We start from the raw sequence: 13,998 nt of genomic DNA, 5'->3' as shown, positions 1-13,998 counted from the left end.
TCCTGCCCAGCCCTGCCCGCAAGGTCCTACACGCATTCGTCGGAAAGCATGGGATGCGTTGCTGGCCTGTCTTAACTTCATGTCGCTACAATGCAGCACTGAGACGGGACGAAGGGCGGTTAAAACAAGGAGACAAACGTATTTGCAAACTCTCAACTGACAGGAATTTATTTGCGCAGGCATTTGTGTAGCTAGTGCGCCACCTATTTTCCTTTTGATTGTTTAAATATGCCTGCGCAAATAAATTCCTGTCAGTTGAGAGTTTGCAGATACGTTTGTCTCCTTGTTTTAACCGCCCTTCGTCCCGTCTCAGTGCTGCATTGTAGCGACATGAACTATCACCAACTCCCCCTCTTCCTCCCTCTGTCTTAACTTCTCTCTCTTTCTCCCCCTTTTTTTTTCAAGGGTGAAACTTGCCGCCTTGGCTGAGCAGGCAGACCTCACTCTTTTTTTATTTATTTATTGAACGTCATCCCCCCCTACCATGCCATGATGATATGTTCGATGGTTTCGTCCTCTTCACACAGTGAACACCTTTGGGGATCCGGTGCACAGAAGCTTCTAGCTTTGAGCCACGTCTTCACTGGCAACACCCTGACGTGAAACTTGAAGAAAAAGTCTTTCGTTGCTCCTGACACTGGCAGGCGATGTACTCGCTGGAGATTTTTCTTTTCATACACGGCTCCGTCGGGTCCTCGATAAAGTGGCGTAGGATTAACCTTGCATAAGACGTCCCAGTCCAGATTTTTCTGTTTCACACTGCCAGTAGGTACTCCCAGGAGAAACGCGCTGTCAAGAAAGCTTCTGCCTGGGTAACCTCTTTGTAGAATGTCAGGCAGGGTCCTTGTCTTCTATATTTTAACCGATGACACAAGCCAATGATTCAGATACCTCGCGCCGAACAATTGAAGTGCACTCCTTACACTCTAAAATGGGTACCTTATAACGTACCTTACATCGTGCTGTACCTGGTAAATATCAGGTATATCAGTGCTTTTCCGCAGTTCCTGTAAGAGGTACTGCGCTACACAAAGGATCTCGCTTTTATGTGTGAGGTACAAGCATATTTATGGGGTAGACGGTCAGTTCAGTTTATGAGGTACCGTGACTTGTACCGTATAAAGCGGTACCTCTTGCGCAAAATCTTCCCAAGCAGCACAATGCACTCAAAGTCGAGTGCAATAGGGGTGGACGGGTAGGTGGAACGCCTTGAACACACTCGTGAAACTAAAGAACCCAGGCAGCACAATGTACTGAAAGTCGAGTGCAATAGGGGTGGACGGGTAGGTGGAAGGCCTTGAACAGACGCGTGAAGCTGAAGAACCTTGATAAGACACATACCGTCCACCCCTATTGCACTCGACTTTCGGTACATTGTGCTGCTTGGGAACATTGATAAGACACATACCGGCCACCCCCATTGCACTCGACTTTCAGTACATTGTGCCGCTTGGGTTAAGCGGTAACCGCATACGACGAATTCTCGACGGAAAAACGGCCAACTTCCCCACCGGCATGACAACTCGACAGAAAAACGGCGGGATGAACCGCATGACAGATTTCCACTGCGGCGGACGGTGGCGTCCTAGCGGGCGTTTCGTTACTCCGTGTTAAATTTTGACTTCAAATTTACTGATAAATATTTTGCTACACATAAAAAAGTTATAGTGACACACAGAAGAGTTCTTGCGGTCAATGCATATTCTCGAAGCAAGCGCTACAAAAGCGCATTCAGACAGCAGCGAGCGGGCGACAGCATCCTTCCCACTTCCCAGGTTAGCCATACGGGCATCCGAAATTCCCGCCACTGGTCCTGCACGTCCGCTCGTGGAACGACAGCCCGTGGAGCGGTCCTATTGGCTGCCGTCGAGCGGCCGCTTCCGCTCTTCGACGAATTTTTCTGTCCACCGCTGTCGTCGAGAAATCGGTGAAGTTCCCATTGCTCGCGCCGGCTCACCGGAAAAACGGTGACGGTGGCCGTTTTTCCGTCGAGAATTCGTCGTATGCGGTTAGCGCTTTATTGTGCTTTCCGCTGCTTTCAGCACTTCTTGCGTTCAAGTAACGCCCCAAAGGGTTCGATGCAGTGAGATAATGCATGTACATCGCACGGACTCGGAGATAAAGATTAGCTGTTGATTTACAACTATGATTGTTTCATTCACCCTTGATACCTACAGAAGAAACATGCGTTATAAGTGCAGCCAGCGTCCACGTGTGAAGGTTATTTGTGATCAGGGAGCCGCCGTCTTCGCACGGTTAAGTTGACCGGTTAAGGGACGTGGAAAGGCCGGGAAGGTGTACGTGCTCATGGTAAGTTGCTCTCTAACGTCGTTCATTTCCGCTATACAACTACGTGCATGCCGTTTCCCAAAACGTGCATGTGTAGAGTGAGCGTAGTGAACGGTAGCTTGCCAGAGTGCGTATGCGATTGCATTGAGGGTTGTAACAACATAGAAGCGTTCCACGTCAGTGTATTATTTCAGGCTTGTCTATAGTGCTGAAGGTTATTGTCCCAGTTGCAGCGCTGAAATTTTTTTCGATGTAGATACAGTGGCGCTACACTTGCCTTAACAAGCGGAGCGCGTGTCATCGGGGCGCTGATAGACAGCTGGAAACGAGATTGGGATGATCCACTATCCCATTGAAGGGAGGGTCGGTACGCAAAACGGAGATGTCGAAACGCGAACTCATCCGCTATGCGTACCGACCTTCCCTTCAAGGGGATAGTGGATCATCACAAAACTCGCTTCCAGCTGCCTATCAGCAGATCGGCTTTGCTGTGCTGTTACTGCTCAAGCCGACAGTGTAGTTTTATCTCTAATATCTAAACTTCATTTGTTTCTCAGCTGATACTGGAATTCGACGTCAGATTCCGCAAAAGCTTTGATCAAGCAATGGTGGAGATGACCAACATCCTGGCGACTTGTTCAGCCATGAAGGAAGAAGAATCGCCGACGTTCGTCGATGTGGACGTATTCTTAAGTAAAAAAAAAAGAAATCGAAGTATGACCTGATATCAACGGTATATGCACTGCTTCCTTTGTTTGAGACAATCCTTTTGGAAGGCACACACACGAACTAATTGCGGCGTTCCTCTCCAGACCGTCCCCGAAGAGGTAGTCTCTCCGGGACCGAAACTCTTTTTCGGGCAGGAGAGTCTTGTTTGGTGTAGTGACGGAGGGGCTGTGCAGCTTGAACCGTTTGACATGCTTGAGTTTGCGCTGCTCTGCTGCTTGACCGTTTACTACGTAAAAAACTTGACATACCCAGCTGCTTTTGGCCAGTCGTTAGGCATGCTGCAAATATATGTTGTGGGCGACAACGAATTCCCGAAGCCGTACAGAAAGCAACGGCTTTCGCAGCTACTGAAATCGCTGAAGGTCAAATAAAGAGCGGTTCAGTATTCAGAACGCCTTTTGTCTTTGTCCCGCATGTGCTTGCAACGCGTTGGTCACCTTCGCGTATGTTACAGATGTACACCTCGGCGAGTGTGTATTACTACTACCGATACCAAAGCGTAAACGCACAATACATGATGTGCGTCGTGCATTTTGCTATGCGTGCGATACGCCCCGTACAGATTATGTCACCACAAACATGTTCCTCTCCGTTGTGTGTGGACTGTATACTTCTTGGACAACTGTACCCCTTAGATGGGCGTACCTCTTAGACGGCTGTATCTCTTAGACGGGCGTACCTGTTAGACAGCAGTACCTTTTAGACGGGCGTACCTGTTAGACGGCAGTACCTCTTAGACTGGCGTACCTGTTAGACGGCTGTACCTCTTAGACGGTTGTACCCTTTTGACGACGGTACCTTTAAAATGGCTGTACCTGTTAGACGGCACTACCTCTTACACGGCTGTACCTCTTATACGGGTGTACCTGCTAGACGGCTGTACCCTTTATACGGGAGTACCTGTTAGACGACAGTACCTTAAAAGTGATGTACCTTTTAGACGCTTCCGTACCGCATAAAATAAAGTGCACGTTTTTGCAAAAATGTACCTAATAAAAGGGTTTTTTAAGAGGTACAGATTTTAGAGTGTAGGACGGGATGTGATGAATCACGAAAGTAGAGGAATCTCTTCACCGTGAGCCTAACTGCGAGATTCACGAGCCCAAGTCCTTCTTGTTCGGTCGAGCAGAAAAGGTTGGTGTGCCTCATCCGTTCCCGTTGGGCCTGTGAGACAAATGTCGCAAAACTCTGGTGGATTCTATGTATCGTTGCACGATCACACTGTTGAGTTTGTGCGTTGTAGAGGAACACTGATCCACCGAGTCCTGTATATATCCGGAATATATCGTTTTATCTGTCACTAGAAATAATGCATTTATATATGTATATATATATATATATCTATACAGGGTGTCTCAGTTAAATCCCCGGGCTAAATAATTCGCCAACGGGTACACCAATCGAAGAACTTTCTTTTTTACAGGTATCTGTCCGATACCACCTACAAGCAGCACATCGTGTGAAAGCGTGCGAGGGGCTCATTATTTAAATAAAAATTGAAATGAGCTTCTTGAAAAACATCACTTCTAAAGCAGAGCGCCGTCGGAATTAAAAATACCCCTTTTGGGACCTTCGGTGGACACCTTTTAAAGAAAAATCTGCCAGCCACCGTAGCGGGTAATTTGTTGCAGTAATTTGTTGCAGTAATTAATTGGTTTCGGTTTACATATTTTTGTAGCGGCTAGTCGCGATGAAGTGCAAAAGGACGCTCTTCCACTCCCTTATCCACCAATGAATTACGTGTTCTTGAGCTTACTTCGCAATGGGGAGTGCTGAAGACAAAATGGAAAGCATGTGATATCAAGGTACTATGTGATTAACTGTGTTTCGTCCGTGCGATCATTACAGAGAAAGGAGGATATCAATCAGGTAAGCGGGGTGGAGGCTGGCGTAACTTGTCTGACGCTGTTACTTTTTCTTCAGCACTCCACGTAATTCATTGGTGGATAAGGGAGTGGAAGAGCGTTCTTTTGCCCTTCACCGCGACCAGCCGCGACAAAAATATGTAAACCGAAACCAATTAATTACTGCAACAAATGACCCGCTTCGGTGGCATATTTTTCTCTAAATGTGTCCACTGGAGGTCCCAAAGGGGGTAGTGCCCATTTTAATGCGGACGGCACCCTGCTTTAGAATTTATGTTTTTCAAGAGTCTCATTTGAATTTTTATTTAAATAATGAGCGCCTCCCGCTCATTCACACGGTGCGCAGCCTGTAGGTGTTATCGTACGGATGCTTGTAAAAAATAAAGTTCTTCGATATGTGTACCCATTCGCTAATTATTTAGCCCGAGGATTTTTTTTTAATTGGGTGTTAGCGCCGCGAAGCAACTGTGGCTATGAGCGGCGTACAGATGTGGACAGACGGAGAGAGGATAGCAGGAAGGAGTGGGAGACAGTGGGGTTAGTATGCGTCCTGGGCCGACTTCAGGGGGAACTGTGCCGACATTCGTCTGGAAAGTCGCCCGAGGATTTAACTGAGACACCCGGTATATGTCCTCGGCTGGTAGTGCACGATCAAATTATAAATATATGTTCAACGTGCAACCACAGAGCTTCGGCTATTTTTGCTTTGTACACACATTATTTCTAGTGCCTTAACCCAGATGCATCGAGGTGTGGTACCGCAATTGTTGCGTTGAACCACCTCATCCCGTCGTCATTCGTGTAGTAGTAGTTGTTGTAGTGCTTTCCAGATAAAATGTGAACACTTAGGCCTCCTGATGTCCGGCATGCCTATCGACACCCAGACGTCGACACCAGCTCCCATGTTTTTGGCCGCCACGACGGCTCTCGTACGTGCCTGCAGCACCCTTACGACGGCCCATACCGAGTCGTCAGCCACTCGTCCAAACAGGCCGCTGTTCTTAGGCCTCCAGACGTCGTAATCTTGTAAAAATAACAGAGCAAACTTTGTAACGACCAACAATTCCTAGGGGTCATACTCTGCGTGGTCACCTCGGTTCATTCTTCGCTTGCTGATCTAGCACAAAACAGTCTCTGGAAGAAATTCCACAGAGTTACGGCGAGCTGTGGAGCGGGGTCATGACGGAAGAAGACAGCTTCTTAAGCAAACGCCAAGGTTGTACACCGCGTAAGTCCTTTACAACTGTTTATTCTCGCGCCTTCACGCATCATGGTGCGCGATATAGCTCCTTTCTTTAATACCGTATTTGGGTCAAGTGCTATGGCATGCTGAGGTCCCCTGACGACTCCCGCTCCGGTCAATTACTTTATAGCACGGTTTCGTAGCTGCTCTACGAGTGCCGCGCGTCAGTAAGCTTGGTAAAGATTCGCATTATGACCGCACGCCGCAGTTTACTGTGATGCCTGCAGCAGCGTCTGAGATTATTTGACCTAGCACGTAATACCTTTCGATGACACATCAATATAAGAACTTGTATCGATCGTGTGTGGAAATGTGCTCTAACAAGGCTCAGGCTCAAGTCAATGGACGCATAAAGATGGCAGCAGGAATCCTAATTTCTAGCAATTACCGGAAAGAGGACACTGCTACACTCAAAAAACAGGACTTCACCACATAGCACACTGTGCGCCAACCATTGCCAAGAATGATAGGGTTGTCGCTTCTGATTCGAAGAGTGAGGTGAGCGTACGCTTTTTGTGACAATTTTCATATATCCAAATTGCCACAAAAAGGGCGTACGCCCACCTCTTTCTTTGAATCGGAAGCGATAACCCTACCACTCTCTGCCATGGTTGACGCACAGCGTGTTATGCGGTGAAGTTCTGTTTTTAGAGTGTAGATGACACGAAACAATTTTTCCGCTTACCAGTATATATGATGAGATGCTTATACTGCAGTTGTATTGCTTCTTACATAGACGATGATTTTTCGAAGGAAATGTCAGTCTTGCTTGTTAAAATTTGGGTGCCATGAAAGTGGTGAGCAGCTGCCTGCACCGGCGCGGTCGACGCCTCCATTTCTCCCCTTCTCTTCCTGGTTAGACGCCGCAACTAACCACCTAGCTCAGCAGCACTGTTCCTCCGGTTGATTGCTAAGTTATGATTTCTTCTGACTCTTTTTCTACCAGTCCGTCAGCCACTACGGCTTCATTCTTTAGTTATTTGTTGGTAGAGGTGCCTAAAGCGCTCCCACATTACGCGACGGAGGGGTGTCATGCAATACGTCTGAATAACATACAAAAGAGAAAAGACCAGAACAGAAACACCGTTCTGGGCACTGCAACTTGCGGAAATGATGAGCGGTAAAGCTGCGCGAAATTACATATTAAAAAAGTGTTCAATTGGGGTCGATGGTCAGGTCTGCACTCTAGAAACAGAACTTCACCGCATAGCACGCTCTTAGCCAATCTTAGCCAAATGACAACGTTCTGCCCCGTGATTGGTTAAAAAATGGGAGGCGTACGCCTTTTTTTTTTTTGGAATACCTGTGCAGTTCCAAAAAAGGCGAACGCCCCGCGCTTTCCACAAATCGGGAATGATAAAGGTATCATTCTGGGCATTGGTTCGCCTTCACCGTGCTATGTGGTGATGTGCTGTTTTTGGAGTGTGCACTGTTAAAACAGAGGGGGGGGGGGGCAGGGGGGTCGAGGTAGCTTGCCGTTGTTGGCCGCCTCTTGTTTTACCTTCCCCCGCTTTGACCTTGATGCTGGTGACAACCGACTTATCAAAAAGACGATAAAAACAACCGTCTTATCACAAAGAAGGCAAAACAAATGAACGCGGGGACACTTCCTCGTCTAGACGCACATTTCGCGCGAGCTTCTTCGCGAAAATCAAGCAGGCGGGGCTAAAGCGTGATTTTTACTATTTTTTTCGACTATTTCTGTTGCGATACTGTGCATAGTTTTTGTTGGGTCGACGGTTATCCGTGGAGGACTTTATATTTCTGTTAAAAAAAGTGAGGTTCGCTTGGCTATTTTCAAAGTTGAATTGAAAAAAATAAATTTCCCGCAATTAAAAATTGTCCAAAGCCTTCGTTAATGGTGACAAAAGTTTCCAGAAGGTAATTGCTACAATCCTAGTCTACAGTCCTACAATCCTCCGGCGAGTACGTCGCCAGTCAGAATTTTTTCTAACTTTAAATGAAACACCCTGTATTTGTGCAACTTGTACAAACGTTTTACACCTGAAGAAATGTAGACTGCTACATGAAAGCTTGTGGATATTAAAGAAGGCTTCACTGTTGGATTTCCTGCATATTATTTCTATTCTGGACGCTGGTGCTTTCTTCAATTTCCTCTAGTATGGGAAATACAAAGAATGCCGGTATGATGAAAATACTACGAACGTGGTCATGAAAAGACGAAAGTATTCCCTGAGGGAATATTTGCACCTCGGTCCATAAAGTGCAAAAATCTCACCTCACGGAATAAAAGATGCCGTTACTTTGACACAAACACAAAAGGAGCGGAATTAAATGGTTGCGTCGTTCATTGTTTATGAGCGAATGAAATCGCAATGTATGTTTTCCCTCTTCTCTTCAAGAAGCCCGACAATGCGGAGAGGCGTCCGATTCGTCTCCTCAAACGGTCTCTTGCGATCATTGGACAAATCGTTTGAGGAGACCAATCAGAGCCCGCTCCGCGTTGTCGGCCTTCTTGAGAGGGAGAGGGAAAGCGGCCAGTGGTTCCGCCGCTGTGACGTCACTGATAGTAGCTTCAAGTTATTGCTCTATACTAAACGGTGGAGCCACTCATTCTTCACAAAAATGGCTAATTAGGCTTTATAACTCGCTCAACAAGTACAACAACAACAAATGAGTAATGATGATGTAGTGGGATGTTTCGCCGCTGAGGCAGCACCCTACGGTCCCTACCCCATTGCTTGAGGGGGAGGAGATGGTGAACGACGATGAATGTTATACTCAAAACAGCCTTCAATCTCCTCAATCTCGGTTGTACGCCCTTGCAGTGGTCTGGTAAGGTATCCGATGGTTATGTCACTGCGAAACCGAAATCGAATGTGAACAGCCAGTTCGTTTTACTACGTCGCTCACGTTATAAACAGTGTGTGTGTGTGTGGGGGGGGGGGGGGGGGGGGGCGAAGTAGCTTGCCATTGCTGGCCGCACTCAAGTGGGCATCGTCACGGCTATAGCCAAAAAAGAAAAGAAAAACGGTAGACGAGAGTTGATGATTTCAAAGCGCGGCATAGGCAGGATGAACGATACTGATGCGACGGAGGTGCACTGTAGATGAGAGGTGCACTAGAGTGGGAGTGCACTGGAGTGAGAGCAGGGGGCGCTCGGCTGCACTGGAGAAACGAACGGGCGAGTGCAGCACCATCGCAACTGGTTGAAGCAGTGCATGCCTAATCGAACGTACCATGGTATGCTAAAAACAGGACTAGACCGCATAGCACGCTGTGCGCCAACCATTACCAGGAATGATGGGGCTATCGACAGCGATTGGAATACAGTACGCCTTTTTGTGTCAATTTTCACATACCCAAATTGCCACAAAAAGGGGTACTTCTCGCTCTCTCTTCAAATCAGAAGAGATAACCCTATCATTCGTGGTAATGATTGGCGCACAGCGTGCTATGCGACGAAGTAGTTCTATTTTTAGAGTGCTCTGGTGGATGAAATTTTACTTTTGGTATGTGCACGTGACATTACAGTCGAATATAACTGTATAATCGCACAAATTCGGTCGACGGCACCGGAGTGTCCCTTTAAGTGTTGCTCATTGATGTCACTCCAGTAATAATATGCCGGCACCAATTATTCTACGCCGCTCGGCAGTTTCTTTCAAGCTGGAGGAGGAGAAGAATTGCTGAACAGACGGAAGGCAACCCCATTTCACGCTTGGCCGTCTCTCGCCCCTCAACAGAATGTGATCGAAAGTCATACTCCACTTTACGCAGTCCAGCCCCTGCATATGCATTTCTCCCATGCCGCAGCACATTTTTGCGGGATCCTCTCCGATCTCAGTATTGCTGTACGCAGCACATAAACATTGGCAGGGAAGTGTTTAAGCGATCACAGCCAAAAACAACAAATAGGCGATGTTGATGATGACACAGGGTGTTTCAGTGCTAAAAAGAGAATGAGGGAGGACGAGCAATGACGACATGAGCTACCGGGACCAAATGTAGAGGAGATTCTGTTCCCGTACATGAGTCCTGATCGGCGATGAGGGAATGAGGCAACATTTCCTTGAGTTTGAGGAACACACAAGACGAAGAGGGTAATACTCTCAAACCAACAATGAAGCTTTAATGTAGTCTACAATTTAGGAGAAGCGAACAACTGGTTGAGGGGGAAAAAGGGGAGAGTGGGGTATCGTTGACTCCGGCAAGGCTGGCAATTATAGCAGTCGAAGGCATCCAGAAAGTAACAGGAACTTGCTTGTTTTTCCCCAACTGTTTCCTTCCCCATTTCGTTCTTGTCTTTCGTGTTTTGTATGTCTCAGGAGAGCCTCGGTTAATTGTGCTGGTTGTTTTGCGAATACGTGGCAACTGACCAACTTAACGCAATAAATTTCCTCCCACCTCTGGGCTCCCGAACGCAGTGTAACACGACACCGGTGCCACTCGGATGGGAGGCAGACCTGCTACGAGAAGAAACGAGAAGAGTTATACTTTCTTTATGACGTGAAACGAGAACACTGAGAAACGAGAACAGTGGCTGTCGCACAAAGTTTTCGGTAGCTAGGGAGGTTGGAAGTTTGTGGCTGAAGTCGTAAACTAAACAAAAAATTAAAAACAGAAAAATAAAATAGATGAAAGTAGGCCATAAATAAATTAAAATACTAATGATGAAAGATGGAAGTCACTGAAAAGGTTAGCCAGCTGTACGACTCGAACCCACATCTTCGGGATTGCAGGTCCAGGGCTCTACCAATTCAGCTACGCTAACACACCTCCCCAGCGACTTCCAAGGGCGCGTCATCTGAAGGGACAAATCAACCACTCTTTCTCACTCATCACCTTTTCAGTGACTTCCATCTTTCATCGTTAATTTCTTAGGCAATTTTAGGCTTTGTATGCATTTGTCCTTTCTATGTTGTTCCAGCCTCAGAACATCAGTTCTCTCATATAGAATACTAAGTCCAGTGGGACGAGCTATGTGGGGCTTAGGAAGTCAACAGGGCCGGAGGCAATGGACCTTTTTCACAACGGCCTGTGTGCATGCGCATGACCTTGAGGCGCCGGAGAGGGTTACGTCCGTCTTCACTAGATGGCGCAGTACGGGGACGACCGAAGTGGGGACCAGTGGGGTGACCACACGAATGGCGCCAGCTCGTCGGTCCCACACCGGACCGGTTTTGGTCCTTTGTGGTACTCACGTGGATTCGTTTTGACGCGCTCCGAGCGTGGTTCGCTGGAGAGCCGCTAGGGTACGACGCGTATGTGAAAAAGTTCCATAACGGTGGAAGGTTGGCTAACAACATGTGGGGGTGTGGCAATGTTTGTGGATGCGAGGAGGATACGAGGGAGATCATTTTGCGTTGTCCTCTTCGTCTTGTGTGTTCCTCAAACTCAAGGAAGCGTTACCTCTTTCTACAGTGCACCAGCACGCTTGCGCTCCATTCTAATTTGCGCTCCATGAAGAACTGTCTCGGAGCCTCTCTACCCGTGGCTTCACTCCAACACGTTGCCGACAGAACTGGAGTTCTGGTGGGCTATACTAGTTTACCATAGTTCCTAGTTCCTAGTATACCATAGCTAGTTACATAGTTCGATTCTAGTTTACCATACCGGAGCTGCTGCAGGTCGTGCGGGTCTCAAGCGGGGTGACTTCGTCGCTGTCCACGGACCGCCACAAGAAGGGGGGGGGGGGTAATGGTAGGATCGGCTCATCGTTGTTCACCGAGAGTCATTGGAAGAGACAGGCCTTATTCGCCATTTTCTCACGTTTTTCTTCCTATTTGGCGCGTCAAACGCCGGCGGCAACCATATATGCTGACCCATTGATGTTAGCGTGGGAAACACCGCAGCCAAATCTGGGTCGTAGCAGAACCTGCACGGGTACATTGTGCTTCGAAGTTGGCTCATAGCGGATCGTAGTCCAATGTGAACAGCAGCCGCGGTACACTCTTAAAAATGATGGTGGTGGTGGTGGGTGGTGAAATGAACTTCACCGCATAGCACGCTCCTAACCAACCATAATCTCGAATGATATCGTTATCTTCCCCGATTTGTTGAAAACTGGAGGCGTACGCCTTTTTTGTGACACTTATGCTGTTCATAATTGTCACAAAAAAGGCGTTCGCCCCCCGTTTTCAACAAATCAGGGAAGATGACTATATCACTCGAGATGATGATTGGCTAGGAGCGTTCTATGCGGTGAAGTTCATTTTTAAGAGTGTAGCCTGAACGTTTCACGATCGGTTTAGACCGTTTCGACGGAGAAGCGTTCTGCAGGAGCAGTTGAAAAGCACACCGCGCGACTCAAGGTCGTCTTAAGTTGTTTTATTCACTCATTTTAGAAACTTTTATATGTTACAAATACTGGAAAGCTCCGCCAGGCAACACTGGTTCACAATATGGCGAATTCTGTCATTTGACGGTGATTCACGATAAGCTTATGTCACCTGACACAGGGTGACAGTTCAAGCGCCTGGAGGAAGCCAGTAGACGTCATGAACCCCATAGAATGGAAAATGTATGTATTATATGAAATTCTTCTTCTTCTGATTATTATTATTATTATTATTTCCACCTCATAAACACTGAAGTACCGGTTTTCGGTACTCCAGCCCTTCTGTAGGACTGGCGGGCATGCCAATCCTTAAATTAAATTCCATGGGCGCTTCGCCTCGAAGCTGGCGAGCATGGCCTTCATGTTTGCAGTTTATGTGCTTCGTAATTTTCTCAATGCAAAATTTGCCGTTACGATGAACTCTTCCAGGATGCAACATGCACCGTCAAATGTCTTGTAACAGAAAAGGGGGTAAAAAAATAGAGGCTGTAGGGGGTAGAAAATACCGGGTAGGCATGGAATCTAGGTTGTTGTTCACTATGCAAACAGATAAAGCTATGAAACTGCGATTAAAATAGAACTGAATTGAGACACAGTGGAAGATAAACGAAGAAAGAAGATGATAAAACGTACGCGTGGGTCAGGCAACCTTGGGCCCAGTGAGAAAAACCCACTTCCTGTCACGTGACGAGGTCACTGCTCCATTTCAGTAGCGGCAGCATAATAAATACATACAGTAAAAACCACACATAGAAGAAGGGCAATTGCAGTTACATGGATAAAGGGAAAGTGGGCATGTTTTATCCAGATAATCATATTTTGTAATGTTATGTTTAGAACAGTCCAAAAGAGTAAGGTTAATTGTATTTAAAAGCTGTGGAAGTCTACGCTGCAACATCCGTTTTCCGAAGACGCTAGCAATGCATGAGACGTTGTACACGAAAGATACAATTCGTTCGTCGCAAACGGAAAATCGTCTACAACGAAGCAAGAAAGTTCAAGCGTTTAACGCACTGGTTGCATGCTATCGAGAAGCAACGCGAACATATTGTCAACCTTATCTCTAACACACACTCGAACTAGGTATGGGAACCCCTCTTCGAACACGGGAATACCGAGTCATGTAGAGAAGAGCGAGGAAGTGACGTCACCTGTGAACCGGCGTCGTTGACGTGCTTCCGGCGTTCCCCAGGGAGTAACTTTCCGAACTCAACCGTGATCGGAACGGCGGTCACAGAACCTCCACGTTTTCCCCGGAACCGCACGGGCTCAGACGAGCACAGCGACAACATTTCTGCGTCGGACAGAAAGGCGTTCTACGAATTTATCGAACGAGACACTGCCTCCGTGGGGGCGCTACCATCGCTTGTCCAAGATTGCGCCATCTATGGTCAGGCTCCTTCTCTTCCTGCCGTTTCCCTCCGCAATACGGAAATAAATCAAGGTTATTCGCTGCATGAGAATGAAAGGTGCGATATTTCTTTTGCTTCTGTTTGACACCTTCGAAGCAGACGCACACCTCGCTAAGCAGACGACACTAGTCGACATATCGTTTACAAGCAATAACGCTT

General features: G+C 47.2%; 1 protein-coding gene across 2 annotated transcripts in view; it reads right to left on the bottom strand.

Moving 5' to 3' along the window:
- The window catches only part of LOC135391297 (uncharacterized), a 198,043-nt gene extending 184,308 nt beyond the window's left edge, over positions 1–13,735 (bottom strand). For both annotated transcript variants that reach the window (XM_064621512.1, XM_064621513.1), the window contains exon 1: positions 13,579–13,735. In XM_064621512.1, coding sequence (XP_064477582.1) covers positions 13,579–13,719 — 141 coding nt within the window. In that variant the 5' untranslated portion in view covers positions 13,720–13,735. The remainder of the gene's footprint in view (positions 1–13,578) is intronic.
- Between the last annotated feature and the right edge of the window lie 263 nt (positions 13,736–13,998).

The sequence above is a fragment of the Ornithodoros turicata genome, chromosome 4, assembly GCF_037126465.1.
Source record: "Ornithodoros turicata isolate Travis chromosome 4, ASM3712646v1, whole genome shotgun sequence".
NCBI classification, from domain to species: Eukaryota; Metazoa; Arthropoda; class Arachnida; order Ixodida; family Argasidae; genus Ornithodoros; species Ornithodoros turicata.
The sequence above is the reverse complement of the archived record's forward strand: the minus strand, read 5'-3'. Positions and strand labels throughout refer to the sequence as shown.